The following is a 17,972-nucleotide window of genomic DNA, read 5'->3' on the forward strand; positions in this document are numbered from 1 at the left end:
AACGACACAATATTTACAAGAATAAGCTACAATTCAAATATCTACACTAAAATTAGAGTTTTGTCATAAAACTTCCATAAAACCAAGTGAAAAAAGGGCCACAAAATACTATTGAATATAAACACAACTTGGCCAACACCTCTGAGATACAGTCATCAATCAAGTCACATAATAATCTCTATGCATAATTGTTTTCCTATATGATAGTAAAACTTGATTACATATACTTTAAGAATAATGTATTTATATTTACAAGAATCTCAATATTATGTCGCATTTAATATACCATTAAATATACTAGTTATTCTAAGAACTTTTTTTTACTTATCTAATAGAATCTAATTGTTTGTATAGAAAAAAATCAATTATTTTTAACTTATTTTTTATGACAATTAAACAATAATATATATCTAGAATGTGTATTTGTTAATTTGAAAATGAATTTTATATATAACAATTTTAAGACCTATTGCATAATATTTTTATTTTTAGAAATTTTAACGATACTTTTTTAAGTTACTTTTTTAAAATATGAGAAGAGAATCTAAATGGATTAGTTTTATTATCTTGAAAAATAAATATTAAGAAAATTTTATTCTATTAATTTAAATAAATAATTTTTCATCTAAAAAAATTCATTTCAATTTAAATAAAAATATGTTAATTTGACGAAATTGTTATTATAATGTTAAAAAGATTTAATTTAAATTTTACTTTAGGTCTTGAGATGTGTTGGATCGACCATGATATATATATATATATATATATATATATATATATATATATATATATATATATATATATATATATATATATATATATATATATATATATAAGGAACACAATAAATACAATGTCATAATAAAAAAGAAAATACAACTAATATTGATTGTCTATTAGGGCTTAATCCAGCTACATAAATCAATTTGAGTTATCATCGTCCTTAGATCTAAGAAGAGACACATCTTTCCATTAGGAAGAATTAGAACAAAAACCTGTAGTCTTCCCCCACAAAGAGAGGAAACAATATAATCTCAATATCTAACTATAAGAATATTCCTCGAAAGACTTAAGTCCCCTATAAGCATCATTCATCTCCACTTCGCTAAAAGAGTACGATTGACCAGTCATGAATTCCTAACTCATAATCCCAGTATGTTCTTTGATTTATAGATATCTTTGTTGAGATATTATTGAGATTGATATATTATTGAGATATTATATATAATATCAAATATAATCTAATATAATAATATCAAATATAATCAAAGTTGTCTAAACTCAAATCCAATCAGGGATATATATATAAATAATCATAGTCTATATCATTATTTGTACATACTATTACAAATTCACACCAAATTCTACGAAGGATAGAAAGACAAAATTCACTTTAACTGCTATGACTAATCTTAAAAAAAAAAATCACACCAAATTCTATAGTCAATTCAAAACCTCTAAAAATAACTGTAATAGTCCACAAATTCTCTGAAATAGGGTCATACAATTAACATTATATGTCTTCAATCTGGTTTAGAAAACATTCCTCAATTTATTCTCAAGTAATGATCCACAAAGCAACACCATACTAGCAGCAATTTAAATATTATACATCCAATTACGAGTAAAGATCATCTCCGTTTTTCAAAAGAAAGGGAGGTATCAATTACTATAATTTTAATATATATAATTAATGTCACTGTTTTTTGAAATGTGTACAAATATATTTTTTATTTACACCAAAACTATAATAATAAAAAAAAATTATTTTTGGTAGAGAAATAGATAAGATTCTTACTACTGCATTATAAAATAAATACTTGTAATATGTATCAAGTTAGTTAGGATCATGAGGGAATCTCAAATATGATAATGAAAACCTCAATCTATAATCTGACAAGTGGGAGATGTGGACCAAAATTGAAAGAATCATTTTCCACTTGTTGAATTCAAACACTGTGTTGTTTTGATTATTTTAAGGAAATGTTAAAACACTACCATTGCCCGAATGACACGTAATCATGATTCAGAACCAATGTAACATCACTTGACAATACATTTTGTCCAAACCTACCCTTCTCTTATTCTCATTATATTTCTTCACTTTTTAAAATATATAAATTTAAATTTCTGTAAATAAATTCAATTGATATTGTATAGAAATATTCAATTGTAGAATGAAAATTCAAATCCATGAAATTCACTTTACACACTTTTAAAAAATAAAATTTTGACCATTATAAAGCTACTAAACTAAAAAAATATAAATTTAATTACTAAAAAATAGATAGTGTAAATTGTATATTTTTATATTAGATATTATCAAATTGTTAAACTTTCTCTTGCAAAGCTCTGATTTTCTTCCTTTTTTATTTCTTCTTCCTTTCCCACCTCTCTCTCTCTCTCTCTCTCTCTCTCTCTCTCTGCATTTCTCAGCTTTCAAGTGTGTATTTTCTTGGACCAAATTGCCCCTACTCAGAGGTGAAAATTACATCTTTACTTTGCAACTTTTACAATCAAGTTGCTCTCTTTCTTGTTCTTTGTTATTTCTTCCAATTGCATGTCTAGTTCTTCATTTTTTTCACCCTTTTAAGGTTTTGGGGTTTATAAATGGATCATAAAGCTTGTTCCTTTAACCTTAGATAACACACAATCTGGATTTTTTTTGTTTGTTTTTAATCTAATTGCAAGCTTGCATAATCCAATTTTTGGTGCTGAAGTTTGAATTTGATTGTAAATGATTTTCATGAATTTCTAATTTTGTGTAGGGACTCTGTGAAATCTAGTGATGGGTCATTTTGGATTTGTCTCTAGTAAAGTAACAGATTCATGTTAATTCAATGTGTTATTGTTTGTTTTTGGAATTTTGGGATATTTCAATTTTAATTGCTTTCATATTTCAGCTTTTTTTCTGCTATATTTGTGCATGTGGAATTTGGGGAAACTCTGAACTTATGTTGCTTGTTGAGTTTTTGAACAAATTAAGGTTAGTATTGTCAATTGCGGTTTGTTCAAATTTTGCTATCATATAGTACTGTCAGAGTCGTCTTAAGTTTTTGAAGACTCTATTTAGCTATAGTTTAACTGTGACAAATTTTGAATCTGTCGGTTAGTCTGACTTGTACGCTCTCAAAGACGGCTCTGAATACTGCATTGATTTAGTCTTGTTTAGGTTACAATGCTATTGCTTGAATTGAAATGCATTGTGCATTACTTTCTTTGTGGAAACTTTTTTCAGGTGAAGGAAATGATTCTCACGAAGCAGTACCGATGCGTACACTCGTCTTCTTGCCAATGTACAAAAGGTCATTTAAGCGAAGACGTGATATTCTTGGTGTTTAACAATTTGAATTGGAACCCGAAGCTAATAGCTACTCTGTCGTGCGTATGCAAATGGTTCGATGATCTTGCCAAACGAGTTCTATGGAAAGAGTTTTGTCGAACGAGAGCTCCTAAGATGATGATTGATCTCCAATCTAGTGGAACTCACAGCATTGATGGAAACTGGAGTGCCTTAGGGAAGCTGCTTATACACTGTTCCGGATGCAAAAGAGGCGGTTTGTTCAACAACGTTCATATCCCCGGCCATTTCGTTTACAGGACGAGATTCTCTAAAACATCGGGAAAGAGCTTTCTTTTGCCACAATGTGTAAACGATGTTTTGTATGTGTCTGATCCTTGTGAGCATCTTGACCAAGGCGAAGAAGGAGATATAGGATTCTTCCGCGGAGTTTTCAAGTCGTTTGCTACTACAAACATTCGGAGGATGCTTATTAACAAAGGCGCTCGGCTCCATTCGACAGAAGTTTGTCCGTATTGTAAGGCGAGGCTGTGGAGCATGCTGCAGGCTAACATGATACCGCAGACCGCGAGTTGCAGATTGGGATCGTATGAAGAATGTGTCGATTATTATGTGTGTCTTAATGGACACATGGTTGGGATTTGCACATTGTTGCCATTGTCTGATTCAGAAGAGGTGTCTGAGAAGGAGTAAGTAAGATATTGATGATTCTCATGTATTTTACCGACATTTTTGTTAATGAATCAGATTTAAGGATGTTACTATGAACTATGTGGTATATATCATGTATATTTATTGGTGTGTTGATTTGTGAATGTTAGTGACCAATTTGGTAATGCAATAATTCATATACTTGTTAAGAATGGTTTTGATTCAGTTGCATTTTCTCATTCAGATTCATTTGAAGATTACTTTGCACATTGAAATTGGTGGTATAAATGGACCTTATAAATAGACCTCACTTAATATATTTTATTTCTTTATACTTTTCAATAATTTAAAGAATTAAATTATATTTTTCAAATATTCATATAATTCACTTAAAAGTTTAAATTAGGTTTCAATATACTCCAACTCAATATATTATTGGCTAAAAGAGAAAAAAAAATGATAATATTATTTACTAACATGGGTGGATGACTTTGTACGTTTAATAAATCATCAAAATATATATATATATATATATATATATATATATATATATATATATATATATATATATATATATATATATATATATATATATATATATATATATATATATATATATATATATATGCTCTTAGTGTCCAACATGGTTACGTGTCTGGCACGGAACTTACATGTATGTTTATATGTTATCAATTCTTTTTTATTACTATCGATGATGACGTGTCAAATATCTTATGCTCATTCCGTTTCAAAATAACTATCGTTTTAGCAAATAAAATTTGTTTTAAAATGAGTATCATTATCATTTATCATGTCATTCTGTTTTAGGACCCGACCCTATAAATGGTGGATCTTATCCAATCCTTAGGTCATATTGTCACTCACTTCTTCACTAGAAGTCCTATCGATGCTAACTCAATCGTTAATCAAAGATAGGTGTCAGTGGTGGATACGAAATTCCAAGCAAAGGTAGTGTCAATCATGTGACGACAATGTAGAAAAAAAAACGGTGTTGGTCGTATATAGTTGTAACAATCAAGGCAGAGGTGATCGCGACATTCTATAAGTTCATATTGTAGGTCGCAGTAGAGGTGACAATTTGTTCTACTAGACTTTCGCCTAAGTGGTGAACGAGAATTTGTTCCACCAGTTCGGCCTAGGTGGTGGACGGAGATTTGTTCCATCAAAGTTTGTTGCACATCATCCTTAATTGCATTTCTTCTCACAAAGGAACAATTAAATCAATCGTACAAACTATTTCATGCTTTGTAGTCTATATAAGTAATTTTTCACACATTTCACATTAGTGGCATTCCTAATCATAGTTGGATTTTTTATTATTATTGAGCTATCGATCACATGACCGAAGAATCTAGTTTATTTTTCTAATATAAATTATTTATAAGAAATTTCAAATTTAAAGTTGTCAACGACTCTCTTTCAATTGTGGCAACATGTTCTATTGTTTAGTATCCTCTAACAATCATCCAAGATGGATTGCATGTTTTGAATTTGTTTTAAGGCTTCTTATCTATTAGTAAGCTAACACAATTAAATGATATGTGGAACAAGATGACCCAATAGATTAGAAAATTAGCTAAAAAGACATTGTGAAAATTAAGAGGTTTTGGACCTATGGTAAAGAATTGTGGTCGTAAAATGAAAGTGTTCAGAGTAAAGTTATAGTTAAAAATTATTGTTTTAAAGAATGGTTTGTGTGTAAAAATGTTGAAACTTGGGAAGGCGGTGAGTGAAGTAAGAACCCAAACTTTTGATATATTATACTAATCTTTGAGAACCAAGCAAGAAGAAAAATTGATATATAAGGTTTGCTAAGGGAAGAGAAAGAAAGACAAGAGATTTGGGTGTAGTGAAGTGTGTTAAAGATGAAGAAGGAAAAGTCTTCGTTCAAGAAAAAGATATAAATGATAGGTAGAAGACGTATTTCTACAATTTAGTCAATGAAGGATATGATATTTCAACAGACTCTAACAAACTCAACATTAGGGAAGAGGATCGAAATTATAATTACTACCGTCAGAGTCATAAATAAGAGCCAAGAGAAATTTTGAAAAGGATGAGTAACAGTAAAGAGGTTGGACCAAACAACATACCTATTAAAGTGTGGACAGTTCTTGGAGATAGATGTATTGAGTGGCTCACCAAACTCTTTAAAGAAATTATGAGGTCAAAGTAATGCTAGATGAATATAGAAAAAGCACTTTAGTTCCTATCTATAAGAATAAGGAGGTATACAAAATTGTGCAAATTATAAGAGGGTTTAACTGGTGAGTCATACCATAAAGTTATGGAAAAGAATGATTGAACAGAGACTAAGTAAGAGACTCAAGTCACTGAGAATCAATTTAGTTTTATGCTTGGGAGATCAACCATGAAAGCAATCTATCTACTACGACAGGTGACGGAGCAGTATCAAATGGACCAACAAGACTTGGATTTAATTTTTATTGACTTGGAAAAGGCGTATGATAGAGTGCCTAGAGAGATTTTGTGGAAATTATTTGATAAGAAAGGGGTTAGGATTGCATATATTCGAGTTATCTAAAATATGTATGAAGGGTATCGACTAGTATGCAGACATAGGATGGAGAAGCAAATGATTTTCACATTACAATAGGTTTGCACCAAGGTTCAACCCTAAGTCCATACCTTTTTACTTTAATTTTGAATGTATCCACGAAGCACATCTAAGAGCTAGCACTTAGATGCATGCTTTTTGCAAATGATATAATCCTACAAGAAGAGTCGAAGGGGGATTTAAATGAAAGTTTTGAAACTTGGAGACGAGCTTTAGAAACGTATGGCTTCGCCTAAGTAGAAGTAAGACGGAATATATGGAAGGTAAGTTGAGCAAAAGGAGAAGTGTTTCTAACCTATAAGTGAAAGTTTGAGACCATATCATCCCACGAGTCACACGATTTAAATATCTAGGATCTATAATACAAAACAATTGAGAAATATAAGGGTTGTAAACCATAGAGTTCAAGCTATGTGCTTGAAATGGAGGAGGGCTTTATGGATTTTATGTGACAGAAAGGTGTCGTTCAAGTTGAAATGAAATTTTTAACAGATTGTGGTAAGACATGCGAGAAAAATATTTTGTTGGATGTGTTGTAAGACTATACATGATAAGATTAAAAATGAGAATAAAGTAAGTGTAGCAGAGAAAAATATTTTGTTGGATGTGTTGTAAGACTATACATGATAAGATTAAAAATGAGTCAAATGACAATATTAGAGAGAGTATTGGGTAGCACTAGCATCTATAGTAGAAAATATCCTGCAGATTTTGTGGTAACGAGAGTAAATCAGATGGAGAGGAATCAAATAGTTAGAGGTAGAGGAAGACCTGAGAAAACTATAAGGGAAGTTATTAAGAAAGATCTCAAGATTAACAATTTAGATAAAAGCATGATCCTCGATAGAACATTATGGTAGAAATTTATCCATGTAACTGACCCCACTTAGTAGGATAAGGTTTGATTGTTGTTGTTGGATTGACTAGACAAATTTCTTTCAATTTTGAGCCTATCTATCTCCCTTACAGAAGTATACTTCCAGGTTTATTTCAAAGGTATATTTCCAAGCTATTTTTTCGGCAAAACAAGGGTGATTCACTTACGAAATGTTGTGGTATAGTGCTCTAAAAATATTTTTTCAAATTTTAGAGATATTATTGATTTTTCACCAAGGTGCATGAACACAACTAAAATACAATAAACAATCCCCCAAATGAAATGACATAATTTGTTTAAACACAAACCAAACAAATACAGTGAAACAAACAGATACAATGAAATATGATTTCCTTGTCAAATACCTTTCTAGAGGCAAAAATATCCATGTTTCCGACCGATCCACTTAACATTGGATTTCCACATCAGTCACCAAACTCATAATAAGATTGATCATTTTTACCCATCAAATTAATATTCGTTGAAGTTCTTCATATAACCTTAACAGCAAAACAACCTTGTACACTTTTTATTTCATGTCTTGAGATGATAATACTGCATGTCCCTATCACCATCACTGGTCCACTTGAAACAAGATGTTTGAAACCACATTATTTCTTCAAAGTATCACTAAGCTTGCTCTGGAGCTTTGAATGAATGTGCATGGTTCATATTTCTGATAGGTTCTGTTTTTAGCAGTAGATTCTGAACCAGTTTCAACTAAGAGATTTCGACTACCTAATATTTAATTGAAAGACACAGAACAAGGTATTCAAGCTGAAAGACTTACATAAGAACTTAAGGGTAGTTTCTGTACTTCTTAAATTTCCTATGCAAAGCAGCAACACACAGAACAAGAGTGCATAAAATTTAATAACAGGTATACAAGAAAGCAATACTTCAGACACAGATTAAAATGGGAGTAAGAACAAAGTCTTACTTGGGGAACAAGAAACCATATCTATCATATAAGAAAGTTAATTGTTCTGGAAATATCAAAAATGCCCTTTTCTCAATTCCTCTTCATTTAGACTATACACGTGTATACTCTCTTTGCATCATGTTGCTTTCTCTTTCTAATTTCACTTCTCTTCTCTATTTTCCCCATCTTCCTGTTTCTCTTTTTTCGCAAAACCCTATTCACCTTTTCACTCAATGAAAACCTTTCCCTATCAAATCTGCAGGCTCAACTTTTCAGATTACTTGCAACTATGGTTTTGCTCCAATCAATACAAACCCTATCTCTCTTCATTTTCCTTCCGAAAAATAAATCATTTTCCTAACTCTTTCTCAGATATCGTTGTTCTTCTGATATTTGTGCATGCAGTTTTGTTATTTAATCTGGTTGTTGGTTGATGGGTTTGTTGTTCTTTGAGGGTTTGTTGCTGAGTTCGCGATGATGAATATGATGTTCATGGTGACGATGAACACGTTTGCTGATTATATCGTGATGTTGATTCTGAACCGTTAATGGTTGTTGTTGAGGGTTACGGTCGTGAAAATTGATGATGATGTTGGTGACGCTGAAAGTCACAACAAATCGGTGAGATCTTTCTTTGTTTTTTGGTATTTTGAGTTCTATAATCTCTCTTCTTCTTTCAATATTTTCTGAAGGGTTTGTGTAAAAAATGAGGAAGATGATGATGAAATAGGGTTTCATGAATGTTAGTGTTTTATCAGGTTTATTGAATATGAACTGCCTTCTTTTTTTTCCTTCTCATTGTTTTTGGAAAATTTGTATAGATGAGGATGACGATGATGATGGAATTTTAGGGTTTTGAATCGTAATCCCTTGGTACTGAACCGTAACTGTGATGTTATTGTTGATTTTCTACAGTGAAAAAATTCGACTCAGATGTTAACTTATTCTTTCTCTCTTTACTGTGAACCAAAGTTTATTTGTGATTTGCAGTAAAGATTAGGCCGATGATTGTTCTGTGAAACTGTATGAGGTCTTTAAACATGATTTGAATCATTCCCCTTAAAAATTATGATTCCTTCACATAAACCCTAATGATGAATTATGAATATTCTTGAGACTTCTTATTCATATTCATGTTTGTTCTAACATTACTCCACTTTCTCTTTTCATGTGATAACGATCGATGTTGGCACAAACAATGAGAAGTTGCTGAATGATGAGTTTTACATTGGCCTTAGACATAACCGAGCAACTGGGAAGGTTTGATCATTCCTAACACTCACTGGATTTTATACATTGGGTGTGAAATTTCTATATATCTAACATTGTGTTTGTTCATCGTGGTTTAGGAATATGCAGAGCTTCTAGACAACTTTATGTATGCAGTTAAGCAGAACAATGGAGAGAAAATTATTGTGCAGGTTATATATCTGATTCAGCATCATGTGTGGCTTTGGTGTTTTGCTTGAATCAATTGTTTTCCTGATTTTATGATTCTTTTGTTTTTCAGTTTGAAGATTTCGCCAATCATAATTATTTTCCTGATTCTATAAGATGATATTTGTTTTCTTCCCGCTGTTAAAAATATATAGAATCATCTGATGTGTTGCTTCTGTCTGGTGTAGGGGGTTTTGGTCTGGCTTTGTGGGGATGTCACGTGCAACAAGGTGCTTCGGGGTAAGATTGTCCATTTATCTAAGGATTGTTCAGTTTTTGTTGTTGATAATGGGAAAGTTGTGTTCAAGAGAGATGGAACATCGCCTGCAAACTGTGCCGATTTAAAAGGCTTTTATATTCAACGTGTTATTGTAGGTCGTCAAGTTGGGTTGCACGGTTAGATTCAGTGGAAATTCAGTAAGAGTTCAATCGTGATTTTTTCATCTGGGTTTTTGTTAAATTGGATGAAGATCTGATTTTTAGGTTTGATTTGTGTGAAAGGCTGTGTTTTTCGATCAAGGTGTGAGGGAAACTGCTTGATTGTGTTGATAATGAGGAAGAGAGAGAGGGAAAACCCTTGTGGGGTATATGGACACTATCACAAATATGAAGAAGGTGAAGTGTGTTCGATTTGTGGGCATAGGATTCCTGTTTGATCGGAGAAAAGTTCGATTCAAGTTAGTGTTTTTCCTTCTGTGATCTTGCCGGAGTTTCTTTACTTGGGGAGCTATGATAATGCTTCGCGGTCTGAGCTTCTTAAAACTCAGGGGATTTCACGGATTCTCAATGTAAGAATCAGTTTTATTATTTTTGGTTTGATGTTTCTTTCAATGATTGGATTGATGATTATGATTCTGTTTATTCAATGATTGGCTTTTCTTGATGATGATTCTTTTTGTTGATGTTTTTGTATTGAAATCATGAGTGTGTTGATTGTTTTAATGTGGTGGTGAGACTGGGTTTGTGCATTAGGGTTGTTGTGTATTGTTTTGGATTCAATGTTGTCAATCATTGGATCCAGGAAAGTATTGGTTTGATTAAATTTATATGCAATAGTGAACCTATAGAAATATATCTTTAATCGAACATTATTGTGTAATTTGATCCATGTAGCCGACCTCACTTAATGGAATCAGGCTTGGTTGTTGTTGTAGTGTGCCTATTGAAAGATATCTTTGATTGAACATTATGTTGTTGTTATAGCTGCTATTTGAAATTATTTTGTAATCTAGCAAACCAATAGCAATTTGTTCAAATTTTGCCGCGATCTGCAACGTCACAAAAGCCACAATTGTTGTTTAGGTTTAGGTGCACGTTGCAGCTGTGCATTCAACGTCAAAATAGCCACAATATTGTTTATATTTGGGTGGTATTCAAATTTTGACACATTGCAGCATTGCAACATCACGATACCTGCAATATTGTTTAGGTTTATGTGGTATTCAAATTTTGCCACGTTGCAACATTGCAACATCACGACTCATGATAGCTGCAATATTGTTTAGATTTGGGTGGTATTCAAATTTCGCCATGTTGCAGCATTGCTGTCAACAATAGCGGTTGTAACGGCGGCTAATTGCGGCCCCCACATGCTATCGCAGCTGCTATTGCATCCACTATTTGAATTATGGTGAAAAATTCTTCAATTTTTTTTAACTGATCTCTTTTAAGAGTATAAATTTCAATCCAAACCCTTCGAAGAGTAACGTTATGTTCTTGCTCACAAATAAACACTTTGCTCTTCTTTCTACTTTTTAGTTCAGTTCTGTTTTATTTTTCTTCCCTGCTGAAGCTTTATTACTCTATACTTTAGCTTCTTTAACTATTAATTATGATGTTCGCTTTAATTTTGTGTATCAGTCTATTTTTGAGTATTTATGTTTATTTTGTATACTGGTTTTTAGTCTTTGCTATAGCGGCTATCCTTTTATCCGTTATACCGCTATAGCATTTTAGGAGTCGTTACATAGAGTGGCTATAATGGTGTTATAGCAATGCAGCGTAGCTGAATTCATATTAACCACTATTCTCTTTGTGCAGACCGTCCCTTCTTGTCAAAACATTTAAAAGAACTCATTTACATATCACTACCTCCCAGATGACAAAGGTTTCTAATTTGATGAAGCAAACCAGTTTCTAGGTATGTTCCTTCCTGTGTACTGATAATTTATATGTCTTGATCATTATATTTGACTTGGCTAGCTAAAACAAATAATTAGAGTAATTATTTCACTGTTGATGTTATATTTACACATTATAATGAAATTGAAATCAACATCGCAAGATCATTTTGCAGAGCAATGTGAGAAGGTTAAGGAGCATGTTCTGGTTCATTGCATGTCAGGAAAGAGTCGGTAAGATAACGTTGCAATATATGATAGGCCAAATACCTTAGTTATACGTTCATAACATGTTAGCCCGTTAAGTTTTTATGTAACATGCGAGTTACATACGGATATCTTGTTCCAGGTCCCCAGCTGTTGTGATTGGCTACTTGATGAAGTCGAGAGGGTGGAGACTTGCACCGAGTTATTAGTGGGTAAAGGAACGCAGACCATCCGTTGAATTATCCGAAGGTATTTTCTTTACTTTTTTATTTTTGAATGGCAAAGTTTTGCTTCTTATCTCAACACCATCTTTCTGACAAGTACTCATATTTTCTTAATGCAGCCGCCTACCAGCATCTACAGGAATACGAGAAAACTCTCTTTGGATCAGTCGGAAACTCCTTTCTTCTGCCTTCTACTGCTTTCTCACCTCCAGCAGGGCCATCTTCACTTAGCTTCGGCTTCCCGAAACCCAACGATCTACCTTCACTTCCCGCCTTTCCCGCCTTCAGCTGTGCTGGAACTCCTTCAATTTTCACCCGACCACCTCTCGATATAGCTCCTACCGAGTTCACATTTGGAGCCGGCCAGAATGTTACTGGAAATTCTTTTAGTACAAATCCACCTAATCCGAATGTCACCGATATTCAAATGGATGGATCTTGATTCTGACCAACCAGCAAAAACATTTGGCTTTGTGGTATGGTTTATTATAGGACATCAATCATAAGTGAACTTGTCAATTCTATAGTTTTTTCTTCCAATCATTTTAAATATTTTCATAGTTATCAATCATTATGATGGTTGTAATATTGAGTTATATCGAATTTTAGCACTTTATCAAGTTCTTTTCTTTTCCCTGTTATTACAATTGAAATTCTATCTATAGAAGTATATACAATTAGACAATGTTGCTGCATTCTTGAGTTTCTTTATTCTCCTTTAAAGTTTGGCTGCGGTGGCCATGCTGTTTAAGCATTTGTTTGAAAATATTGAATCTGAGGCATATGGACTTTCAACTTGAGCTTATGCATGATATCCAAACTAGGCTGTTCATGATAGGTTGTTATTTGACAGTTAGATGTTAGTATTGAAACTGTTGATGGGATTTGGGGTTGAATGTTAGTTTGATTAGTGAAATGTCTTAGTTTGCAAAAGATGGTGTCATGGTATTGAAACTGTTAGTGGTTTGATTGCGTTAGTTTCACTTGTGAACTATTAATAGGTAACTGAAATTTGAATGATAGGTTAGTAGTGATAAGTTGTGTTTATTTATTTTCTAATTTATATTTATTCAGCTTTGACTTCGAGGAATTGATGTTCACCGAAGATATCAAGGAACTCATCATTAAAGAGTCTGTGAGGTTCAATCCTGATCCACCAAATCACTGAGATTTTTGTATTTGTATTTACTCTTTGCATATGATTAGCAAAGTATTTGATGGCTAATTGATGAGTTCTGTTAGTATTCAAAAGGTTGTAGCTTTCTACAAAATTATGTAACATATTGGAAATACTGAGAAGATTGTTGTAATGTGTTTTTTTTTTTCATTTTAAGAATTAATCATAATCATAATTTTTAATCCTCAACTTGAGCAATGATTTGTACACAACATGATAAAATACTTAAAAAGTAAATAAATAGATAAATAATACATGTTCTTAATTTAGGTAAATAAACACAACATATAGATTAGATGTTGTAGCTGCATTTCTTAAGCTCCAACGTATTAATAGGTAGATAATCGGAGGAAAAATGACAATCTGTAATTTTCTCTGTCCCTTGATCAGGTAACAAACCAGAAGGCTTAGGATTAACACCACTTGTGATCCCTCGAATATCACTACATGTCCATGGTTGTTTCTTAGCCTTAGCTGCAATACTAATCGTCACGTTGGAAATGCATATTCCAGTAAAAGGGTCATTAGAAATTCCTTCCAAATTAGTAGCCATGGCAACATCTTTAGCTACCATGTCTCTGTAGTTGATGTTTTTTATCTCAGATAAAGTATTGTGGTCATAGTTTTTATCAGCATGTGAGCCATAGTTACCTGTTATCCAAAATGACCATTTCATTGTATGCATGTCTATATTTAGTTTAATTTGTTGATAAAAAAAAATGAGACTTCTAACAAAAAATTATTATTATTATCATGAAGAGAATATGAAATAATAATTTGTTTACTTATAATTATATATATTTAAAAATAATGATTTCGTTGTTGAAAATAGTATTTTACTATGATAATTTTTATTTTTTTATAATACCAAATTAAATATTTTTTTATACATTCAATTATTTTTTTTCAAGGGTACCGGACATTTTTCTATACATTTAATTATTATTTTTTCACGGGTACCATACATTTTTCTATACATTCAATTATCATTTTTTTTCACAGGTACCAGACATTTTTCTTTACATTCAATTGTTATTTTTTCACCGGTACCAGACATTTTTCTTTACATTCAATAGTTATTTTTTCACAGGTACCAGATATTTTTTTATATATTCAATTATAATTTTTCACGGGTACTAGATATTTTTCTATACATTTAATTATTATTTTTTCAGAGATGTCAGACATTTTTCTATTAAAAATATACATCTAAAACAAATGCGCGTCCCGTACTAGAACCCGTGCGAACGCACGGGTTTGTTACTAGTAAAATAACATAAATAAGAAGTTCACTACAAACACGTAATTAAACTTAAATCAAAACCCACGAGAATGTCACGCACAATTCATAAGTCACAAATTAAAACCTAAAACTATAGTATTAAGCTTCTAACAAGTGCCAAGACATAAACATACCAATTGTAAGTAGTTAAACTCTAGGTATTTAATCTAGAAAATCTTTCAACTTAAATCATAATCTTCCATTTGATCGTCCTCGTCCTCATCTCCATCTTCATCTTCATCTTCATCCTCATCCTCAATAACATGTCGATTATGCAAATCATCAATCAAATCAGAGAAAGACTTAAAAACTCCGTCACCATCTTCATCTCCAAGTTCATCTCCATTAGAAAATTCATCATCCAAATCAGATATCATATCATCTAGAGACTTCTGGTATGAAGTATCAAAATCCAAGTCGTCTACATCTAAACCTTCGATGTCTCCAATATCATCCAGATTTAGTTTAACTCCTTTAGCTTGCTTCTTTTCAGCCAATTTAGAATTAGCCGTGACAAAAACAACATCATTATGGTTCTTTTGTCTCAAAAGGTTTCTTTTCTTGGCATGTACCTAAACAAATACAAACACAAATAAGAGAAGCAAGTGGTAGGCAGTTTACAATTCACATTTAATATATATTTTTTCATCTTACCATCTCAAAGGCCTTTCGATCACGCTCACCCCCATGAGAACTGCATGTCAAGCTTAATACACGACACGCAAGTTTTTGGAGTTCTGGTAGTTCACCTCCAAAAGCGTCCCACCAAACTGATGGAACCTCATCACGAGCTGTCATTACGGCTGTTGGGCGACCCAAAAGGTTTGCCCGTTTATCGAAATCATCAAGTTGAGTTTCAATCTTAGCCCTTTCTTCAGGATCAGTCACCATCCTTGTTATACAATGATGTAGACCACTTTCAATCATCAGATTATCTTCTCTAAAACCATAACTATAGTGAAATTGTTGGTTGAGAAAATAGCCTGCTGCATACAAAGGGTTGTGGAGTTGTTTGTCCCATCTTTCATCAATGATTTCCCATAGAGGCATAAGACTATAAAATAAAATGAAAAAATAGAATTACTTTTCACAATTCAAATCAAAGACACCAAAATAGAAGTTCAATTATAAAAACTTAAGTTCATAATCAAACATATTTACCTTTCTACGCAACCTTTAGAGAGATTCTTCAGTATCTCCAATTTAGCTTGCTTCATAGCCTCATAAATAAAACCGGTGGCTGGTTTCCCGATTGAATTGACCAAACGAAGCACGTCAATAAGAGGATTTGCACCTTTTAAACAAATCGTAACGTTTTTCCAAAACTCTTTGTCCAAAACCACATCCTCCGCAGATCTCCCTGCAATTGTTTTCGCAAACTGGCTCGACTTCCACTCCTTAGATGTGAACATTCGTCTCAAAGCTCCCTTGTTCTCAAGAAGAGAGGCTAAAGTTAAGTAAGACGTGGCACAACGAGTAATGGCTTGTTTCACCAAATCTACTCCTTCTGTGAAGTTATGCAATAGCGAAACAACAGAAGCTCTCGAATAAATAAAAGTCGTAATCCTTTTACCCTTTCTAATTGTCTCATCGTACACAGGTACCTTCTTCTCGTAATCTTCCAATATCATCTCAATGCAATGTGTTACACAAGGTGTCCAATACAACCTAGACCTTTTCTCCATCAACATCTCACCAGCCGCTTTATAGTACGGTGTATAGTCCGTCACAATTTGAACAACATTCTCTTCCCCAACCTCTTCAACAATGTCATCCATCATCTTAAAGAGCTTCTCAGACGACTCCAACATATCAGAAGCATCAATAGTCTTCAAAAATACCGTTCCCTTTATACTATTCACCAACAAGTTTAGTATACTCCTCTTCTTCTTATCAGTCCATGCATCAACCATTATGCTACACCCTCTTACCTTCCACACAGCTCTATGTTCTTCCAAAATATCATTCGTCAACTTAACCGCTTTCCTCAAATACTTCCCGCCGATCTCATCGCAAGACGGTGGCTCAAACCCAACGCCATATCCTGAAACCGCATCACACATTTCAATAAACTCCTTACTCTCTACCATTTCAAGCGGTATTGCACAATCATAGAAAAACCTCGCAATCGCTTCACACGCTTCCTCTCTCAAAACCCCCTTACTCTTGGCTTCAACCCTATCTCTCATCTTCTTGCAAACACCTTCAGAACTCCCAGCATTATCAACCGCTTCACCGCCTTTTCTTTTTTCACCAACTCCTACACATGCACACCCCTCCTCCTCCTCATCATCATCATCATCATCACCATAACAACCATACTCACAAGCTTCACCGCCGTGTTCCGATCCAGCCAAGTGACGAATAAACCGGTAAAGTCCACCGGTTACAATATCATCACAAAACTTGCACTGGATTGCATCTTCTCCGTCTACTGAAACACCATACTCCCAAACTTTATCAGCAACATCCTTGGGTATTTCTATCTCAGAATCCACACTAGCATTTCCATTTCCAGAGAAGGAACCAGTAGAAGCTTTGGAACTCATGATTGTTTAGGGCAGAGAAAGAGAGAGAAGAACAATGGAGTGATTAGGGTTAGGGTTTCTATTTAAACTAAAAAAGAAAAACGTTTCTGCTACCGGGTAAAAAAACCGAACCGATGAACCCGGTTTAGTTTGATCGTAAACTCGCAGCGATTCAACGAGTTTCCGATTAAGATCGTACGATTGAAGAAGAAGAGAACGGTTATATAGTTTTTTTATTTCCCTCCAAATATTTCATTTTTTCATTTTTTTTGAACAACGTAATGTTTTACAAATTCAAATATAAATTAGTAGTGGAAAGGTCACAAAAATAATTTTAAGAGTAATATTTTCCTTTTTTTAATTGCTTGTACTATTTATTTTTTATTTTATTATTCTTATAATAAATGCATTAAGTACAAAAGTTTTTCAATCATCATTTGATCTAGAGTTCTAGGCTTTGATAGTTCCAACTTCCAAGAGCTCTTCACACTGATTGAGGACGTGATTATTATATTTGATAAATGTACTAGTATTATTTTTAATTTAGTTGTGTAGGATCATTTTGTAAATATCTATGTTTTTTTATTAAAATAAAAATGTTAGGAGAATTTAACTATTTTTTTATTATGTAGGAAGTTGGCTAAATT

The 17,972-nt window shown here is 32.8% G+C and overlaps 3 protein-coding genes and 1 pseudogene across 4 annotated transcripts; 2 read left to right on the forward strand and 2 right to left on the reverse strand.

Annotated features, from left to right (window-relative positions):
• Window positions 1-2,341: 2,341 nt before the first annotated feature.
• LOC131598868 (EID1-like F-box protein 2) lies at window positions 2,342-4,108 on the forward strand. Of its 2 annotated transcripts, XM_058871440.1 has the most exons (3): window positions 2,364-2,481; window positions 2,904-2,986; window positions 3,239-4,108. In XM_058871440.1, the coding sequence occupies exon 3, from the start codon at window positions 3,248-3,250 to the stop codon at window positions 3,992-3,994; it is 747 nt and encodes a 248-aa protein (XP_058727423.1). In that variant the 5' UTR covers window positions 2,364-2,481; window positions 2,904-2,986; window positions 3,239-3,247; the 3' UTR covers window positions 3,995-4,108. The 2 variants fall into 2 exon arrangements, with proteins under 2 accessions (XP_058727422.1, XP_058727423.1); XM_058871439.1 differs by lacking the exon at window positions 2,904-2,986 and having other exon boundaries at window positions 2,342-2,481.
• Window positions 4,109-8,636: 4,528 nt separating this feature from the next.
• On the forward strand, window positions 8,637-12,967 carry LOC131598869 (protein-tyrosine-phosphatase IBR5-like; annotated as a pseudogene).
• An 840-nt stretch (window positions 12,968-13,807) lies between these two features.
• LOC131598870 (probable polygalacturonase) lies at window positions 13,808-14,200 on the reverse strand. The gene has a single exon (XM_058871441.1). It carries the CDS (start codon window positions 14,198-14,200, stop codon window positions 13,808-13,810), a length of 393 nt encoding a protein of 130 aa, XP_058727424.1.
• Window positions 14,201-14,828: 628 nt separating this feature from the next.
• On the reverse strand, window positions 14,829-17,511 carry LOC131598872 (uncharacterized). The gene is made up of 3 exons (XM_058871442.1): window positions 15,959-17,511; window positions 15,452-15,851; window positions 14,829-15,369 (listed from the first exon to the last, which is right to left on the reverse strand). Exons 1-3 carry the CDS (start codon window positions 17,344-17,346, stop codon window positions 14,977-14,979), a joined length of 2,181 nt encoding a protein of 726 aa, XP_058727425.1. The 5' UTR covers window positions 17,347-17,511; the 3' UTR covers window positions 14,829-14,976.
• Window positions 17,512-17,972: the final 461 nt, after the last annotated feature.

Source organism: Vicia villosa, linkage group LG4, assembly GCF_029867415.1.
Source record: "Vicia villosa cultivar HV-30 ecotype Madison, WI linkage group LG4, Vvil1.0, whole genome shotgun sequence".
In the NCBI taxonomy this organism is placed as follows: Eukaryota; Viridiplantae; Streptophyta; class Magnoliopsida; order Fabales; family Fabaceae; genus Vicia; species Vicia villosa.

Bases quoted from the DNA above. Each gene is read 5' to 3' on its own strand.
- LOC131598868 (XM_058871439.1), top strand. From the start codon at position 3,248: ATGATTCTCACGAAGCAGTACCGATGCGTACACTCGTCTTCTTGCCAA.
- LOC131598872 (XM_058871442.1), bottom strand. From the start codon at position 17,346: ATGAGTTCCAAAGCTTCTACTGGTTCCTTCTCTGGAAATGGAAATGCT. The intron at 15,852-15,958 runs GTAAATATGTTT...TTTATTTTATAG, and splicing joins TCTAAAGGTTGCGTAGAAAG to TCTTATGCCTCTATGGGAAA. The intron at 15,370-15,451 runs GTAAGATGAAAA...GTATTTGTTTAG, and splicing joins ATCGAAAGGCCTTTGAGATG to GTACATGCCAAGAAAAGAAA.
- LOC131598870 (XM_058871441.1), bottom strand. From the start codon at position 14,200: ATGCATACAATGAAATGGTCATTTTGGATAACAGGTAACTATGGCTCA.